General features: G+C 45.2%; 1 protein-coding gene across 3 annotated transcripts in view; it reads right to left on the reverse strand.

The window, feature by feature from the left end:
• Window positions 1–813: 813 nt before the first annotated feature.
• Window positions 814–14,261, reverse strand: part of CRB1 (crumbs cell polarity complex component 1) — a 247,740-nt gene continuing 234,292 nt past the window's right edge. For all 3 annotated transcript variants that reach the window (XM_081221243.1, XM_081221241.1, XM_081221242.1), the window contains one exon: window positions 814–1,316. In XM_081221243.1, the coding sequence (XP_081077369.1) occupies window positions 1,101–1,316 (216 nt within the window). In that variant the 3' untranslated portion in view covers window positions 814–1,100. The remainder of the gene's footprint in view (window positions 1,317–14,261) is intronic.

Here is a 14,261-nt window from a genome sequence, read left to right on the forward strand (position 1 = left end):
GTTTTTCCATAAGATGGTACAGAAAAATCCGAGCGAACTTTTTGGCCAAACCAATATATGCATACATTTAAATTTTTTATTTACATACTACTTTAATAACATGCTATATGCCTTTCAAAACACATATAAAAATCTAATTAAATCTTTGGAGGAAAAAATACATAAATAGAAGGCCCAGTATTTTCTCTCCAAACCACACAGATAGTCCTACACACATGCTCGTTGAGGTGCGTGCACTGTACTTTGGGGTTCTTACCTTTAGACAAGGTCACTGTCTGACACTGACTTATCAAAAAGCAGTTGGAAGGAAAAAGCTTGGTCTTTCAGGTTTGAGAATACGAGTTTTTCTTTTATTCTGTTTTCTGCCTCGGAAAGTGTTTCAACCTTAAGCAACACCTTACAAAGGGCAAGGACTTTAAACGTAGTGCTTGGGGTGATTTAGTTAAAACATTCTTCAAATGCTCCTAGAGGTTACTTTTGTCACATGTAGTGTCACAAAATGCAAAAAAAAAAAAAAAATACTCAGAAAGAGGAACAACCACATTTCAATTTTTATTTGTGGATGGTGAGTCGCTTTTTAACCATAGGTCTTTCCCATAACTTTCTCGAATCCATGACTGAAGAACAAAAAATGTGCATCTCCTCATAAGTACAAACTAAAACCTTTTGCCACATGACAGGAAGAGTGAGAGATGTGTCTTTTTTTTTTTTCCTGTAGTTTCTGTGTGAAAAAAATGCAGTTGCCAGCTGATGGGCAAACTAAAAACGTGTCCCCAAGTTGCAAAGAGTACGGAGTGTAAATGTCAGGCACTGGAGCTTTTCCCAGAAGTCGCATCCTCAGGAAGGTATTTTTTCTAATTATGAGGCTGAAATTATTGGCACAAGAAACACTGTCCCGTGATTGGCTAACATAATACAATAAAACAATGGTGTCAAGTTGAACCACTATGAACATCCGTACGGTGGTCAAAGGAGTCCTTCCCACAGTTTCAGTGTGGTCCCTGTTGTAACCTGATGTCTCCAGGTTTGTCAGAAAAACACTCATGTACAAGTGTCCCATTCGCAGTGTGTGGATCTCTTCCTCTAGAGACAGGATGGTCCTAAATCAGCCTTTCCATTGTAGGCGGAGCCGTCATGCTCCACATCTCCACGCGAGAGCCATCCTTTTCCTGACGGCTCGGGCTGTAGGACCCCTGAGTTGCCCTCTTGTTGGAGGCAACGACGGAGGCCACCACTGCCAGGAAGAGGATCAACAACAAGGCTAAAGTCACTGAACTGATGGCGGCGAAGACGTCTGAGAGCAAGTCGTCTGCCAACTGCAAGGATAGAAATAATTGTGATGTGAGTTACAGAGCAAAGGAGTACGTCCAGGTCAAGAAACTACCCTGGAATGGAAACCAAGCAGAGCGCAGGTGCCACTCAGTGCTGGAGAAAGATCAAGGTGTGGAAGGAAAGTCAGGTGTCCTTATTCCCAGATCATGAGAACGTGACTGTCTCTAGAGTCCAAGGTCTAGAGTCAGAAAGTGAGGCAGGAGACATCTCCTGTGTCTACTCTGTGTCTTAATTTCAGTGACTGAGGTCATTTGTGTGACATCAAGGCCAAGGGATGAACCCACACGTTTATTTGTAAAATAGTTCTGCATCTATAGAGATGTATGGCTCACAGTCTTTCGACTCCCTTGCAAAAAGTTCTGAATTTGCACTGAAAAAAAATGGTTGTTTTACAGCCTTTCTTGGGAAAGGAAGAAAATTAAATTAGTTGGGTCTTATGGGAAGGATCTGGAGACATAGGCTGGGCTGCAATGCGCTGGTTTCCACAGTCATCACTTTGACTTGGATTCGATGTGACAATTGACTGGTTGTGAAAACACACGTGTGCCACGTGGAACCAAACCTGGGAACAGAAAACTGCAGGCAGAGCCCCGCATGGAGGAGCTGGGTCCTGGAATCTCAGGGGTGTGTCTTGGACAGAGTGATTTGCCTAGTGTTGATTCCAGTGTGTTTGTCAAGCACTTTTTAGCAATGGGTAAAATGAAACTGATTTAGTTGCATAGAAATATTAAAGACAGGACACAGTTGCTATTTGAATTTTTAACAGGTTTTCAAAGAAATATTTCTGTCAGGGTAAGTAAAAGCAGAAGTAAACTAGTTCACCTTCTCATTTAGCTTTCTCTAGGACCCATTCCCTGTTACCTAACCAAGCTACTGTTATAAATGAAATCTTTGTTAGTTTAACATCCTAGGGAATTTTAAACACCTTTGTTTTCCTTTGTGTTTTTTATTTTGCTGTTCTTGTTCACTGTGCTTTGATTTAGCCATTATATAATTAATATAATCCTTTAATACTGTATCTCTTCATAATATCACTATGAGCCTTGTTTGAATGTGCTTCATTAGTTTCCTCATTCATTCAACAATGCTTATTGACTATCTGCTATAAACACTGAACTGAGCTAGGAGATAAAAATAGAAGGTAAGTCAAAGTCTGAAATCTGGAGCTCAGACACGCACGCACATATACATAGATAATCATACATTATAAACACGTTACGACAATGTCGTAAATGAACTGCCTAGGGGTGTAGGTAGAGTAATATTGGAATGTGGCATGTGATTACCTTTTGAAGGATAAATGAACATTCAAATAGTTCGAGTGGGAAATTCTACTGGGATGAAACAATTTGAAATCAAAAGGGCAAGAGTATATAAAAGTCCTTAGAGTTTGGGGAAACAGTAGGAAATCCGGCGTGACCAAATGTATTGTCCATACATGTGTACGTTTGAGTGGGAAAAGGATTTAAAAAGTTGGTGAGAGACAGAACTATAAGGTAGATGAATCTGGACAAGAAATTTGAAAGCCACACTAAAATTCGGACTTGGTCCTGAGGTCAGTGGGAGCCAGTGAAGGCATTTAAGTGAGAGCATGGTATGATCAAGTCTGTGTTTCATTAAAACTTGGCTCTGGTAATGGGATGGAGGGTGGGTGGAAGTGAAGGTGGGGCTGGAGGTGGAGGAAATAGGAGTTTATTGTATTAGTTGTGGTGAGATGACCTCAGTCTAAGTTTGCCAGTGGAGTGAGACTCGAAGAGGAAAAGGTGGAGAGAGACGGGAGGCGGAGCCAGTCCACGGCAGACTGTGCGAGCGAGGCTGGGGGGAGCAGAGGGAAGACAAGGATGGTCACCACAGGAGGTGACCCTGTTGGCTAGGGTCTCGTTAACTGGGATAAGATACACAGGAGCAGAAACAGGCGTGCACGGGAAGATTGCCTTTAGGCTGGGAAAAGCTAGCGTCAGGTTCCTGGGCAACATTCAGGTGTGTGCTGCTACTCTCCACATTATTGTCTAAAATTCTGGGTCACAGCAACTTTTTCAGTTATTGGAGAAAAGCATATAGAGTTTCATAGAATTCAGTCATTCTTGAGAAAAATTGTTTACCCCAACTAGAGGGCAGGTTCTCTGGCCACTCTGTGTGGAAATGACATCCTTTATCTGTAGGGATAACTGTGGGCTGGGACAGATGAATAAAGCCGTAGACCTGGCCTTGAAAGCTCAAGAGCCTGGGTCTCAGCAGGACAGATGGACCCCTTGGTGTTATCTGGGGACCTCTAGACTGTGTAACCCTCTTGTTCCTAGATGCTGAATTCTCCCTAATCTGTCCAGTAAACTGTGTCATCTTTGGGAGTCAATGGTTGTTCTGCTGGGTGGGTGAGTTGGGAGCGTCCACACCCACACAGAGAGGAGACGAATCACTTGGTTTGCCTATGTTTTCTAAACTTCTCTGGCATCTTCTCATTTGGGCTGAGAATGATTGCACGGGGAAAGCTAATGCCGCCCAGACCCTCGCACCTGCTGCCCTGCAGCTGGAGAGGGAGGGGACATGGCAGGTGTAGAAGCTGAGTTCTCACTGGGACCCCAGTTCTGGCAGAACCAGAGGACTGATCCGCTTCACTTATCTCGGGACCTGTGGGGAACCAAGGCTCTTGTCTGTAGAGGCTCCACTGCTCTCAGCAATGTGGAGAGAATGGAAGGGCCAGCTCCAGACCCGAGAGAAACCCCCTGCCTCCACTGGCTGTGTGCTGAGCAGTGGGCCTCAGCCAGTCGTCCTGCAAGACCCTGGGTTTGATCACCTGTAACACCAGATCCTAGCATCTACTCCCAGGGATGGGAGTCAGGAGACACAACAGATGCAAAAGCCAAAGAGAATGTCCCAGAGTAAGTTCCTGGCACAGGAGAATGTGAGAACCGTGAAGATGTGATGTATCACCTCTCTGACTTCATTCAATTCTGAAAGATGAACTAGAACTCCCTCAGTGCCTCGGGAAACAACCCGGGAGCCAATCTACAAACCTAACACGGCAATTCTGAGCTTCAGATAAAGTTTTGGATGAAATGGCTGGCCTAGCGATATCAGATAGGGCGCGTCACTCGGCTTTGGTGGGGAGCCAAGGGAGTCTGAGTTTGAAATCGCCTCTGGAGGGCCCTTTGCTTTTGAATTCCCCTGGCTGAAAGGCCTTTTTTCCGCTGCTATTCTTCGACTGGGCTTAAAATACACAGCCCTGGAACGGATCCTTTGATAACTGAAACTGCTGGGACACAGGAACTGACAAGGCCGCCAGGTGTGGACCGTCCTGAAAAACAGCGTGAGTTTAAGGCCAGGCCTGTTTGGATGGGTTGTGCTGCTAATGCTGCACTTTTGAATAACCATTTTCAGAAAAGATAGACCCCAAATTAATTAAAATTTCATGTAAAATTACTTTTCAGATGGCTTATGCTGCAATCTGTATTGTTAATATCCTGCTTAAATGTACATTTTACACATGATCACATTAAACTGTGGTGACTGTGAACTCCCCATCTGCAGAATAAAATAAATAGGTGCTTCATTTTTTTTCCTCCATGGAAGATTCATTCTGAAACATTGACTGGTTGTGGCCAAATGTGACCCAAGGCAAGGATGCACGCTGGCATTCTCAGGGGAAACTGCCAACACTTATTTTGAATCTTCTCACCTGAGCCTAGGCTAGAACATGCTGGAAATACACATTAGCTTTTTTTCCTTAAACTCCAGAAGAGGAATTCTATACTGTGATTTCTCTGAGGCGAGACTGGAAACAGAATGCACTTGCGAAACAGACGGAAATGGGTTTGAATCCAGTTTTGCCACTAGTGTCCTACACTTATCTCTGCTGTTTGCCCACCTGTAAAGCGGGAGTGACAGTTCCTGTGTCATAGGCTTGCTCTGAGATGTGGAGCATCCAGGTGTGTGGAGCTTCTTTGAGGGGCAGGCTCAGAAGGGAAGTCAGTCCTTGTGGTCACTGCTGTTTAGCACTCTTCAGAGAGATGACCCTTCCCTAGCTGATTTCTCCGGTCCTGCTTGGGCGTCAGAACACCCACCAGATGCCACCCACTCTGGCAACAAGTCGGGACTCAGAGCCCAGCCTGGGAGCCGAGAGGGGCAGCCGCTGACCTGGAGCTGGCGGGGGTCTGGGCCATCTGGCCGTCGGGGCCCACAGCCCCTCACTAGCTGACTGCTGGTCAGTTCATCTGATTTTGAAAACACAGAACGAGCTGGCTTGTCTGGAAAGGAAAAGTAATGAGACTATCTCTGTCCTCAGCACAAGGATCCGCCTGTCATAATATTTAGGGCCAATTTGGAAAAATGTGAAAACCATAAACACATTGGAAGGAGCCTGGAAAAACAGGATATCTTAGGAAACTTGACCTCCTATTTCCAGGTGAAAGGAGGTGAAGACGTTAAAGCTTTGACTTGAGGTGAGGAAATTCTAGGACTGAGGCCGTGGTTTCCCCCATAGGGGCATATTTTTCTCAGGTCGGATTTTGTAAAATCAGCGGAAGTACGTTTGTAGTTGAAAAAAGCAGAAATGTTGGGAGTTAAGAACTGGCTCCTGAAAAACACTAGGGTGGAGTAAATTCCCCAAATCCTTCTTAGAATTCAGTTTATATGTCCGTTGTGTGGAAATATGTGGAGACAGTTGAAGACAGGAAGTTAGAATGTTTGGATGTACTAGTTGATTACGGGTTATATTCCAGCTTCAGTATGTGAGTTTCTGAAATGTGTGTGTGTGTGTGTGTGTGTGTGTGTGTGTGTAGTGTTACACAAGTACATAATAGTACGTTATGCACTATTATGAGCATTAGTGATCAATGGGAAAAATACTTTAAAGATGTTGTGTTTTTACAAAGCCGGTTATAATATTTACCTTCCATCTGTGTATCTAAAGTGAAATGAGGACATCTCTTTGACTCATCCTTCAAATTAAAAATAAGGAAGAGATAGATATGAGAGAGAGAGAGAGAGAGAGAGAGAGAGAGAGCAAGCAGTTCTTGTGAATTACTATTGTAACAAGTAGGTCTTCAATTTTGGGGGATGGTAAAAAACTCCCACACAGACCTGGGTCCTTGAACTATCTCTTATTAGTGAATTGCTAGGAACAGCCGTTTCCATAGTAATATTGAATATGTGCCAGAAGTCTGTTTTTAAAATGAATATTGCTGCAGCAGCCAATTTTCAACCATAAATACACTGTCCACTTTACAGTTATAAGGGGGGATACAGGGTATTTAGAAGCTGAAAGCGGGGCCTTGGGCAGCATCCTGGCACGGGGAAGGGACCACCCAGCAGATGCTCCTGCCACCTTGTAAAATGCTTAGGACTGGGAAGCATGGCAGCCACGGAGCCCCCTCTAGGCAGCTGATGGCTGCAGGGACCAGGGACCAGGGGCGTCTGAACTGCAAGCCCAGTAGCGTTGTCTCCTTGGTGCTCCCATCTCTTCATCCACTGCTCTGCCTCTCCCAGAAGACACACAGGCTCTCAAAGGAAGCCGACATAGTCTTTCAACCAATTCTCACCAAGTAATTACAGTTCCTTACAACTCTACTAATTGGGGACCGTCTTGACAGCCTGGTGATGGAGAAACCCGGCAACATGAGGTGTTTCCGGGCACCACCCCCGCCCCCGGAGGGGTGCTGTCCTGGGAACCTTCTAATGTGATTTCCACAACAGGCCCCACCGAAGACGGAATCGCTACTGGAAATTTGGTACACGGGAGACAAATCAGAAAAGGAGCTGGGCCAGCACAAGGCTGCACGTTCGGGGTTCCAGCCCTAGTTGAAACCATCGCTTCTTTCACAACTGACCATCAGCCCACGCGTGACGTGTGGGGGCTTTTAGGGGAAGAGTACCATTATTCTGAGATTTGAGGGGTGCTGTGACACTGGTCATGAAGGGACACAGCTATTCCTGCATTCAGCAAATGGTTCTTGAACACACCCTCTATGTGAGCACAGTGGGAGCCAGAATACAGTGGTGAGCCCGGCAGCTTCCAGCCCCACCTGTCTAGTGCTGGGTCTGGAATTCTTGCCCCGACGTCTCACAAGCTCTTTCCTACTCAGGACGCCACATTTTCAGCAGAAGCATAGATGTAGCTAGAAGTCTGGAGACACAGCTTTCCTATTCTCTCTCCTTAAGCAGGTGGTATAAGTGATATAATTGTTCTCCTTGGAAGACCAGGTCTTATGAATAAAAATTCGCTCTTTGCCTCATACAAGAACCAAATCCCAGCAGCCCAAACTCAGATTTCATTATGTTTTTGTAAATTTACTGTTTGAAGATGATTGCTGCCCTTTCTGATGACCCTGGGTCAGGGGGGTTACCAGACGTTGTACGCACAGAAACGTTTAAATTCCAGGTAGGGATTATCACGTCCTGTCACCTTCTCAGGGAGGCCTTGCCTGGTCGCCCTCTTTAACTGTAATCAGCTTCATCTCTCTCCAGCACGTCGCGCCCTGGGACACCTAACAGTTCCCGGGGGGCGTCCCTCCCCTCCCAAGGCAGAAGTTCCATCAAGGTGCAGCTCCATCCTTCTGCCTCCCAGCCCCTGGACCGGCATCCGTGCCCCAGGGACCCCGCGGTGATCGCCGCTGGGCGGAAGGCTTGCCCAGCAGCACATGGCGAGCTCTCAGCTTCACGCACAGAGCTTCTTCCCGGGGATTCCTGCAGGAGGACACCCTCAGCCTGTGACCCACAGGGGGAGAGACAGCCGCTCTCTTAACTCCACTGAAGGGTCAGGGCGCCTCGGAGGGGCTGCGGGCAGACACTGTGGGGGAGTGGGGCGTGCAGCAGATCAGAAATCACGTGATCAAAGAGTGAAGGGGGCTATTATTATTATATAACTTAGCTACTATTCCTTTCCATGGAATCCACCACAAGCAGTCTTTCATCTTCTCCTGCCCCAGAGCCCAGATGGGAATGTCATCAGGTGACACAAGCAGGAGATGCGAGAGATCTTTTTTTTTTCTTAAATACCATTTTCTATGTGTGAAACATTCTTTTTGTCTCCGCTAGGTGACCCCCTGGACATTACCATGGCCCATTTTGGTCTCAGAAAACCTGGGTAGACAGTCATACTTCCTTTCCTTTTTTCCCTCTCCTTCTCTTTCTCTCTGCATTCCAGAAAACAGTGGTCGCCAGCTGAAGACTCGGGCTGTGTAGTGCGCACCACACTGTGAGCTGCTCACACTTGTGTTTGTCAATCGCACACCCTTTCCATCTTCATTATTTTACACTGGGATCCACGAGGAACGCAGTCCCCTGCCCTTCCGCTCGGATTGCTCTCTTGTTCATTCTCAGTCACAACCTGGTTAAGACAGTAACTGTCTCTTACGTGGCTGGTTAAACAGTCCTCTAGCCATTCTTTCTTGCCCCAGAATCTACCCCAGCCAGCCAGCCCTACAGGGAAAAAAAAAAAAGGAGCTTGCTTACCTGGCTGGGAAGCCCACGGATGCTAACCATATCAGTCCTAACCGTGTCAAGCCTAATCTGCTGAGTTTTAAGTCAAGGCTCGTTTTGACTTTGCCCCCATTCCCCTATGAAGGTCAGCATCAGCCACGCCCTGCGCGTCAGCAAAGCGACTGTCCTTACGCGCCCCTCTCGAGCGGGAACCAGCCTCCCTCGCCCCTCCCCCGCTCATGCCGCTCCTCCAGGTTGAACACGCCCTTTCGGGAGACCTCTCCTCTGCTCAGAGCACCTGGGGCTTAGCTGCCCTCTGCAGATCCCCCGAGGACCCTGCGGGCTCTCCTGGCAGCATCTCATTCCCGGAAGCCCAGGGCTCAGCAGCGTTTAGAAGAGCTGCGGCCCAGCCTGCCAGGCGTGACGTGTACCGTGCACTTGAACGTGCTGCCCTGTTCATCAGGGGTTAGGCCACCCTCCATCCCGCCCCTCAGGACTGTACGGATGAGTATCTGTTTCCTCTGGAACTTTCTGACACGACCAAGTGTAGTGTTTTGCACAGAGTGGCCGATCAGTTGTTATTGACTCACCCACTGGTAGTGCTCGTGGCTCTGTTTAACGCCTTGATTCTTTTTTCAGTCGTCGGGAGACTTCTCTACTGCCGGGCGTTTACTGGTGGGGACACGGTTCACCCATTTGTTCACGCGCTCATTCACTCACGCATCGGCAGTGAACGCCGTCCCCGTGGCAGGCAGCTCCCTAGGTCCTGGGCACACGGGACCCAAAGGCATAGGCATGGCCTTCAGAGAGTTCACCGTGGAGTGATGGTCCCAGGCCGGGCGGCTACACAAACCGCCACAGTCCAGGCGACGGGCACTCTGTTAGAGGCGAGTATGAAGGAAAGAAAGTAAGGCAACAAGGTGGACTTCATGACATGCTCCAGTTAGTTTTCTTAAAGGGAGCTGCTGGAAGAAGGAGGTAAGGAAGGGTGTTGAAGGCAGAAGGAAACACCACGATCCAGCGGGAGGGAGAAGGAGAAGCATGCCTGGGCCTTTCCTGCTGGCCTGGGCGGCTGGTGGAGCGAAGTGCTTCTTGCTTCTGCAGAGCCCCACGTGGAGGAGAAGCAGCAGCCCATGTGTCAGGAAAGCGTTCACCCAACCTGGGCAGTAACCAGAACAGATTCCCTTCCAGGAAGCTTCTCTCCTGTCCCTCAGTGAAGCAGAGGCCAGAATCGCACGCGCAGTTTCATGGATATTCTCTGCGGGTTCTTTCCTAGCACATCTGACCTACACCTCTTATAAGAAACCTATCAGCCTCATATGCCAGGAGCCCTCTACTAACCTGGGTTTTGTAGGACACAGAAGGATTTAAATTTCTTTATACCCCTTCTCTGACATGGTCTATAGATTTTAGAAGGTGACTGATAAGTATATCAATTGATTTTATACAACATTTCAAAAGCAAGAGAATATCCAGCAAACAAGTTAAAAAGGCAGGGGGACTTTTGAGATTAAATCATACTAAAATGACATGACAACTAACAACTAAATGCAATTGATTGTATCCTTGATCAAAAAAAAAAATCTAAAGGACAATTTTGGGACAGTTAGAGAAATCTGAACATGGATAGTACATGAGATGGTAAATTTCTTGAATGCCATACTGGTATATGGTTGTAGAAGGGAGTCTTTTTTCTTCAGAGACACTTGCTGAAATATTTAGTGGTAAAGTGTTACAACGTCTGCAACCTACTTTCTAAAGCTAGAGCAAAAAATGTATTTATATAGAGGTAAGAAAGGTAGCAAAATATTAAAAAACTTTTGAAACTGGTTGAAGGGTATGTGTTCACTGCACTATTTTTTTTCTGATTTTCTTTAGCTTCCATTTTTTTTTCCAAAAAAGTTAGAAAGGTAATACTTTAAAAAATGATGTTACTGTGAAAATAATTCCTCTAACCCCCCAATTTGTGGATCTTGCTTCTTCACTATCTGTTTGCTCTTCTGCTACTCTGGGTCTTGCTGATTTCTCTCCCTGCTATACTTTTATTGCCTAGTAAATCTTGTTCCCATCGATGGTTTTATCTCCCATCTAGACACTGAGACATTCATGGATCACATCACATGCCAGTTTCCTCACACATTTGGCCCTAACCCTCCTGCTGGAGCCTAACGCAGTGCCAGGCACAGAGTGGGTGTCCATGGACTTCCTCACCATCTCCTGGCATCGTCCTTCCTGACCCAAAAGCTGTACCTTGGCCCTTTCCTCCCTTGGAATTCTTTCTTCCTACCAACTTTCTTCAGTCGGTGAAAAGCTGCTATTAATTCATTCTCACATTAAGCAGGAGAAAGAATGCCAAATCCCCAGCATCCTTATGGCTTATCACATGTCCTTTTGGCAAAGGTAATCTAGTCTGTGTCATTGTATTTATTGCCCCCAAATCAGAACCAGTTGCCAGAGTAATGAAGGTCTATTGGTTTGTGTTGGCTCAATCCACGTCAGGGGGGCTTTAGGGGCATATAAGGATAATTTGACCAGCAAAAGGAAAGCCATAAAAATGATCAAAAACGCTAACAGATATGCTGAGAACACCAAGCTTATTTTACTGAGGATTTATGGCCAACTTATCAGAAAATTATTTGGTCCAAGTCTACATTCAAATAGGTCCCTCAGTAATTCAGCAAAGATTCCAGCCTCTGAAAACAACAGCCTCTATAATGAGATACTCCAGTAACCCCTAACTTGCAGCACATGTAGTTTAAGTTTCAACAGTTGTGAGACTGCAGTAGATCCAGCTTTTGACTAACTAGTTCCACTGATACCTCAGACCTGCATTAAATTAGCAGAGCATGAAGATCAACGGCATCCTCTCTCCTGACATACCTGCATCTGTGTTTATTAACCAAATCGAGCCTAAATGTCTGACCTCCCCCACACGGCAGCCGTGCCAGCTCCTGCGGGGTCCCACTTGAGTGCCAAGTCACCAGGCTCTGCCGCATGATGTCAGCTGTGCCCCAGGCCCAGCTCTGGAGGTTGTATTTTATTGACCAGACTCAAATTGGTTTCCCCTCGTGCAGGTGATAAAGTGTGGCATCAAGTCACCCATGTGAAATATATTACCTTAGCTTTGACAGCTTGTCATTGAAGTCCTTGTTTATATAATCTATTGTGCCATTTACTCTCTTCTTATTTTACAAAGCAAACATAGAAATAAAAACCCTTGCTCCCAGTGTTTCATGGATGAATGTCTATACCCTGCACCTTCTCTTAAATAATCTCAGAAGTAGCTATTTCTATTGACATTGTCGGTTTACATCAAATTATCAGATTTTCAGTTTCAAAGTCTGCCTCGTGGAAGATGAAAGATGCACTGCGTGCTTTAACGGGAATCCTTTCACAGTGCAGCTCTCTCCCTCCCAAATCGTTTGAGACTTGCTACGTCTAAACGGGGAAGGAGCCTGCCGTGCTGAGGTTGGTCGGATCCAAAGTGAACATTCCTAAATCTATGAGCTTGTCACGACTTAGAACACCAGGGTATCTTACCACCAGGAAAGATAGAAATCTTCATATTGGGAAGATTGATTAAAGTAGTATTTAGTTTTAGAACTAAAGAGTTCTTTCAGAAATCAGGCTTTCAAATTCCAAATAAGCCATTTGGTAAAACTCTATGGCAGGATTAAAACAAAACAAAACACAAACACAAAAACCTTATGTCTGATTTTGCTAACAGTCCACCTAAATGTCCCAAAATGCAACTGGGGGTAAAGATCTACTTCCATTGGTATGGAGGATGTACAGCCTTCCTTCTTGGAGGGACAAAAATAAAGTCTAACAGCATTTAACTCAGTCTAAAAATCCTGCTGAACTACAGTTGCCCTATCTCTATGTATTAATGTAGCATAGAATTTAACAGCCTATTATAAAATGAGACCAGACAATATAGCTGTGCTGGTTATTTTACACTTTTGGAGCTCTAAGTGTATGTGCACAATAACTATGATATACAACGTGTCTGCATTGCCTTTTGAAATAACGGTTTAGGAGATTCTTGCCTGAGAAGTTCTCTTCCTTCCCTACAAAGGGCTCAAAGGACGAATCTTCTCCTTTTGCCACTGACTAATTTCTAGTGACTGTTTTAATAAAATGAAGATCAGATTCTGTTTCCTATCCAGTTCAGAGACCTTTTTAAGAAGAAATAAGATAACCTAGTTAACATGTTAAATTGTGTTTTAGTTCTATAATTTGTCATTAATATTCCAAAATGTAAGGCTTTTCTCTGGATAATCTTTGCTGATTGCTGCATTTTCTCATATTCTGTGTCATACTGAAATTTTAATTATTTACATTCTTTTTTTTCCTGAAGTTTGGAGTAATTGCCTAAAGAATATTCCCCTTACTAACTTAAATAATTTGAAACATATGGAAATATTGTTTTCTAAACTCCCAAAGAGACTGAGAACTGAGAATTCAATCTATAAACTAAGCCTCTTCAGTTTTGTTGCTTCTTTTCCCAGACACCAGAATAACACTTCTCTCCCACCTTTATAAAATATTTCCCTTGGGTCTATAACTTTTCTATTCCACCACCATTTAGATGACTTGTCCTCAGGGATATGGCTGTGCTAAGAGCCTCAGGAAGAAAACCAAGATTAGTCACCAGGCTTGCAGAATCCTCCCCGATTCTGTTTACGAGGATGGCTGCCAATTCTCCAAACGTGCTCTGCACTCATGTTCTTTTCAGGGTCACTCTGCTCGCACAGCACAGATTAAACACACAGCCTCGGGACTCTCAGTGTTGTGAGGAGAAGCATTTACATTCCACTGACAGCACGGGGTGTCAAAGGAAGCCATCTGCTCTGATTTAACGACACAAGGGATAGCTACGGCTCCGAGAAGAGAAAGAGAGTTACAACGTGGCTCACCTCAGCCAACCACTCCTCTGTGTGGCGGACCTGGGGAGGAATCGCCTCCATATTGAGGCATTTTTATCCTTAGAGGTTCTTAGAGGTTGGCCCTCTACCCAATGGTTTCATTGTTCTCTTTTATTAAAATTTCTTTGCTACCGTTTTTTAGGCCTCTTTCCCTGGTCTCAGGAACCTGGAATAAATCTAGTATTTCTACTACAAGGTGGCAACTAGATCTTTGATTATTTGTGCATTCTACCCAGGCCATTCATCTTTTCGATATTCTACAATGAGATCAGATGTAAAATACTTCGGAACTAAAAGGTGGTACATGGGGGAAAAAAGAAAAGTAATTAAAACCTGAGGACTTAATCTATCCCTGGCATCTGACAAGTCACCTCATTTTAATCTTCACAATAGTCTAATGATACAGAGATCATTGCCCTTAATTCAAAGATCTTTTAAGCAATTTGTCCCAAGTAACAAATTACTTAAGCAGCAGATCCGGTACCCAAATGGTCAGGGCTTGTTCAGTTATGCACAGGTGCATCCTAGATAGAGCACTATACAGATGTAACCCCAAATCTACCCTGAATTTCAACTAAGTTACCC

This window comes from Mesoplodon bidens (assembly GCF_964165515.1).
Source record: "Mesoplodon bidens genome assembly, chromosome: 2".
Lineage (NCBI taxonomy): Eukaryota > Metazoa > Chordata > Mammalia > Artiodactyla > Ziphiidae > Mesoplodon > Mesoplodon bidens.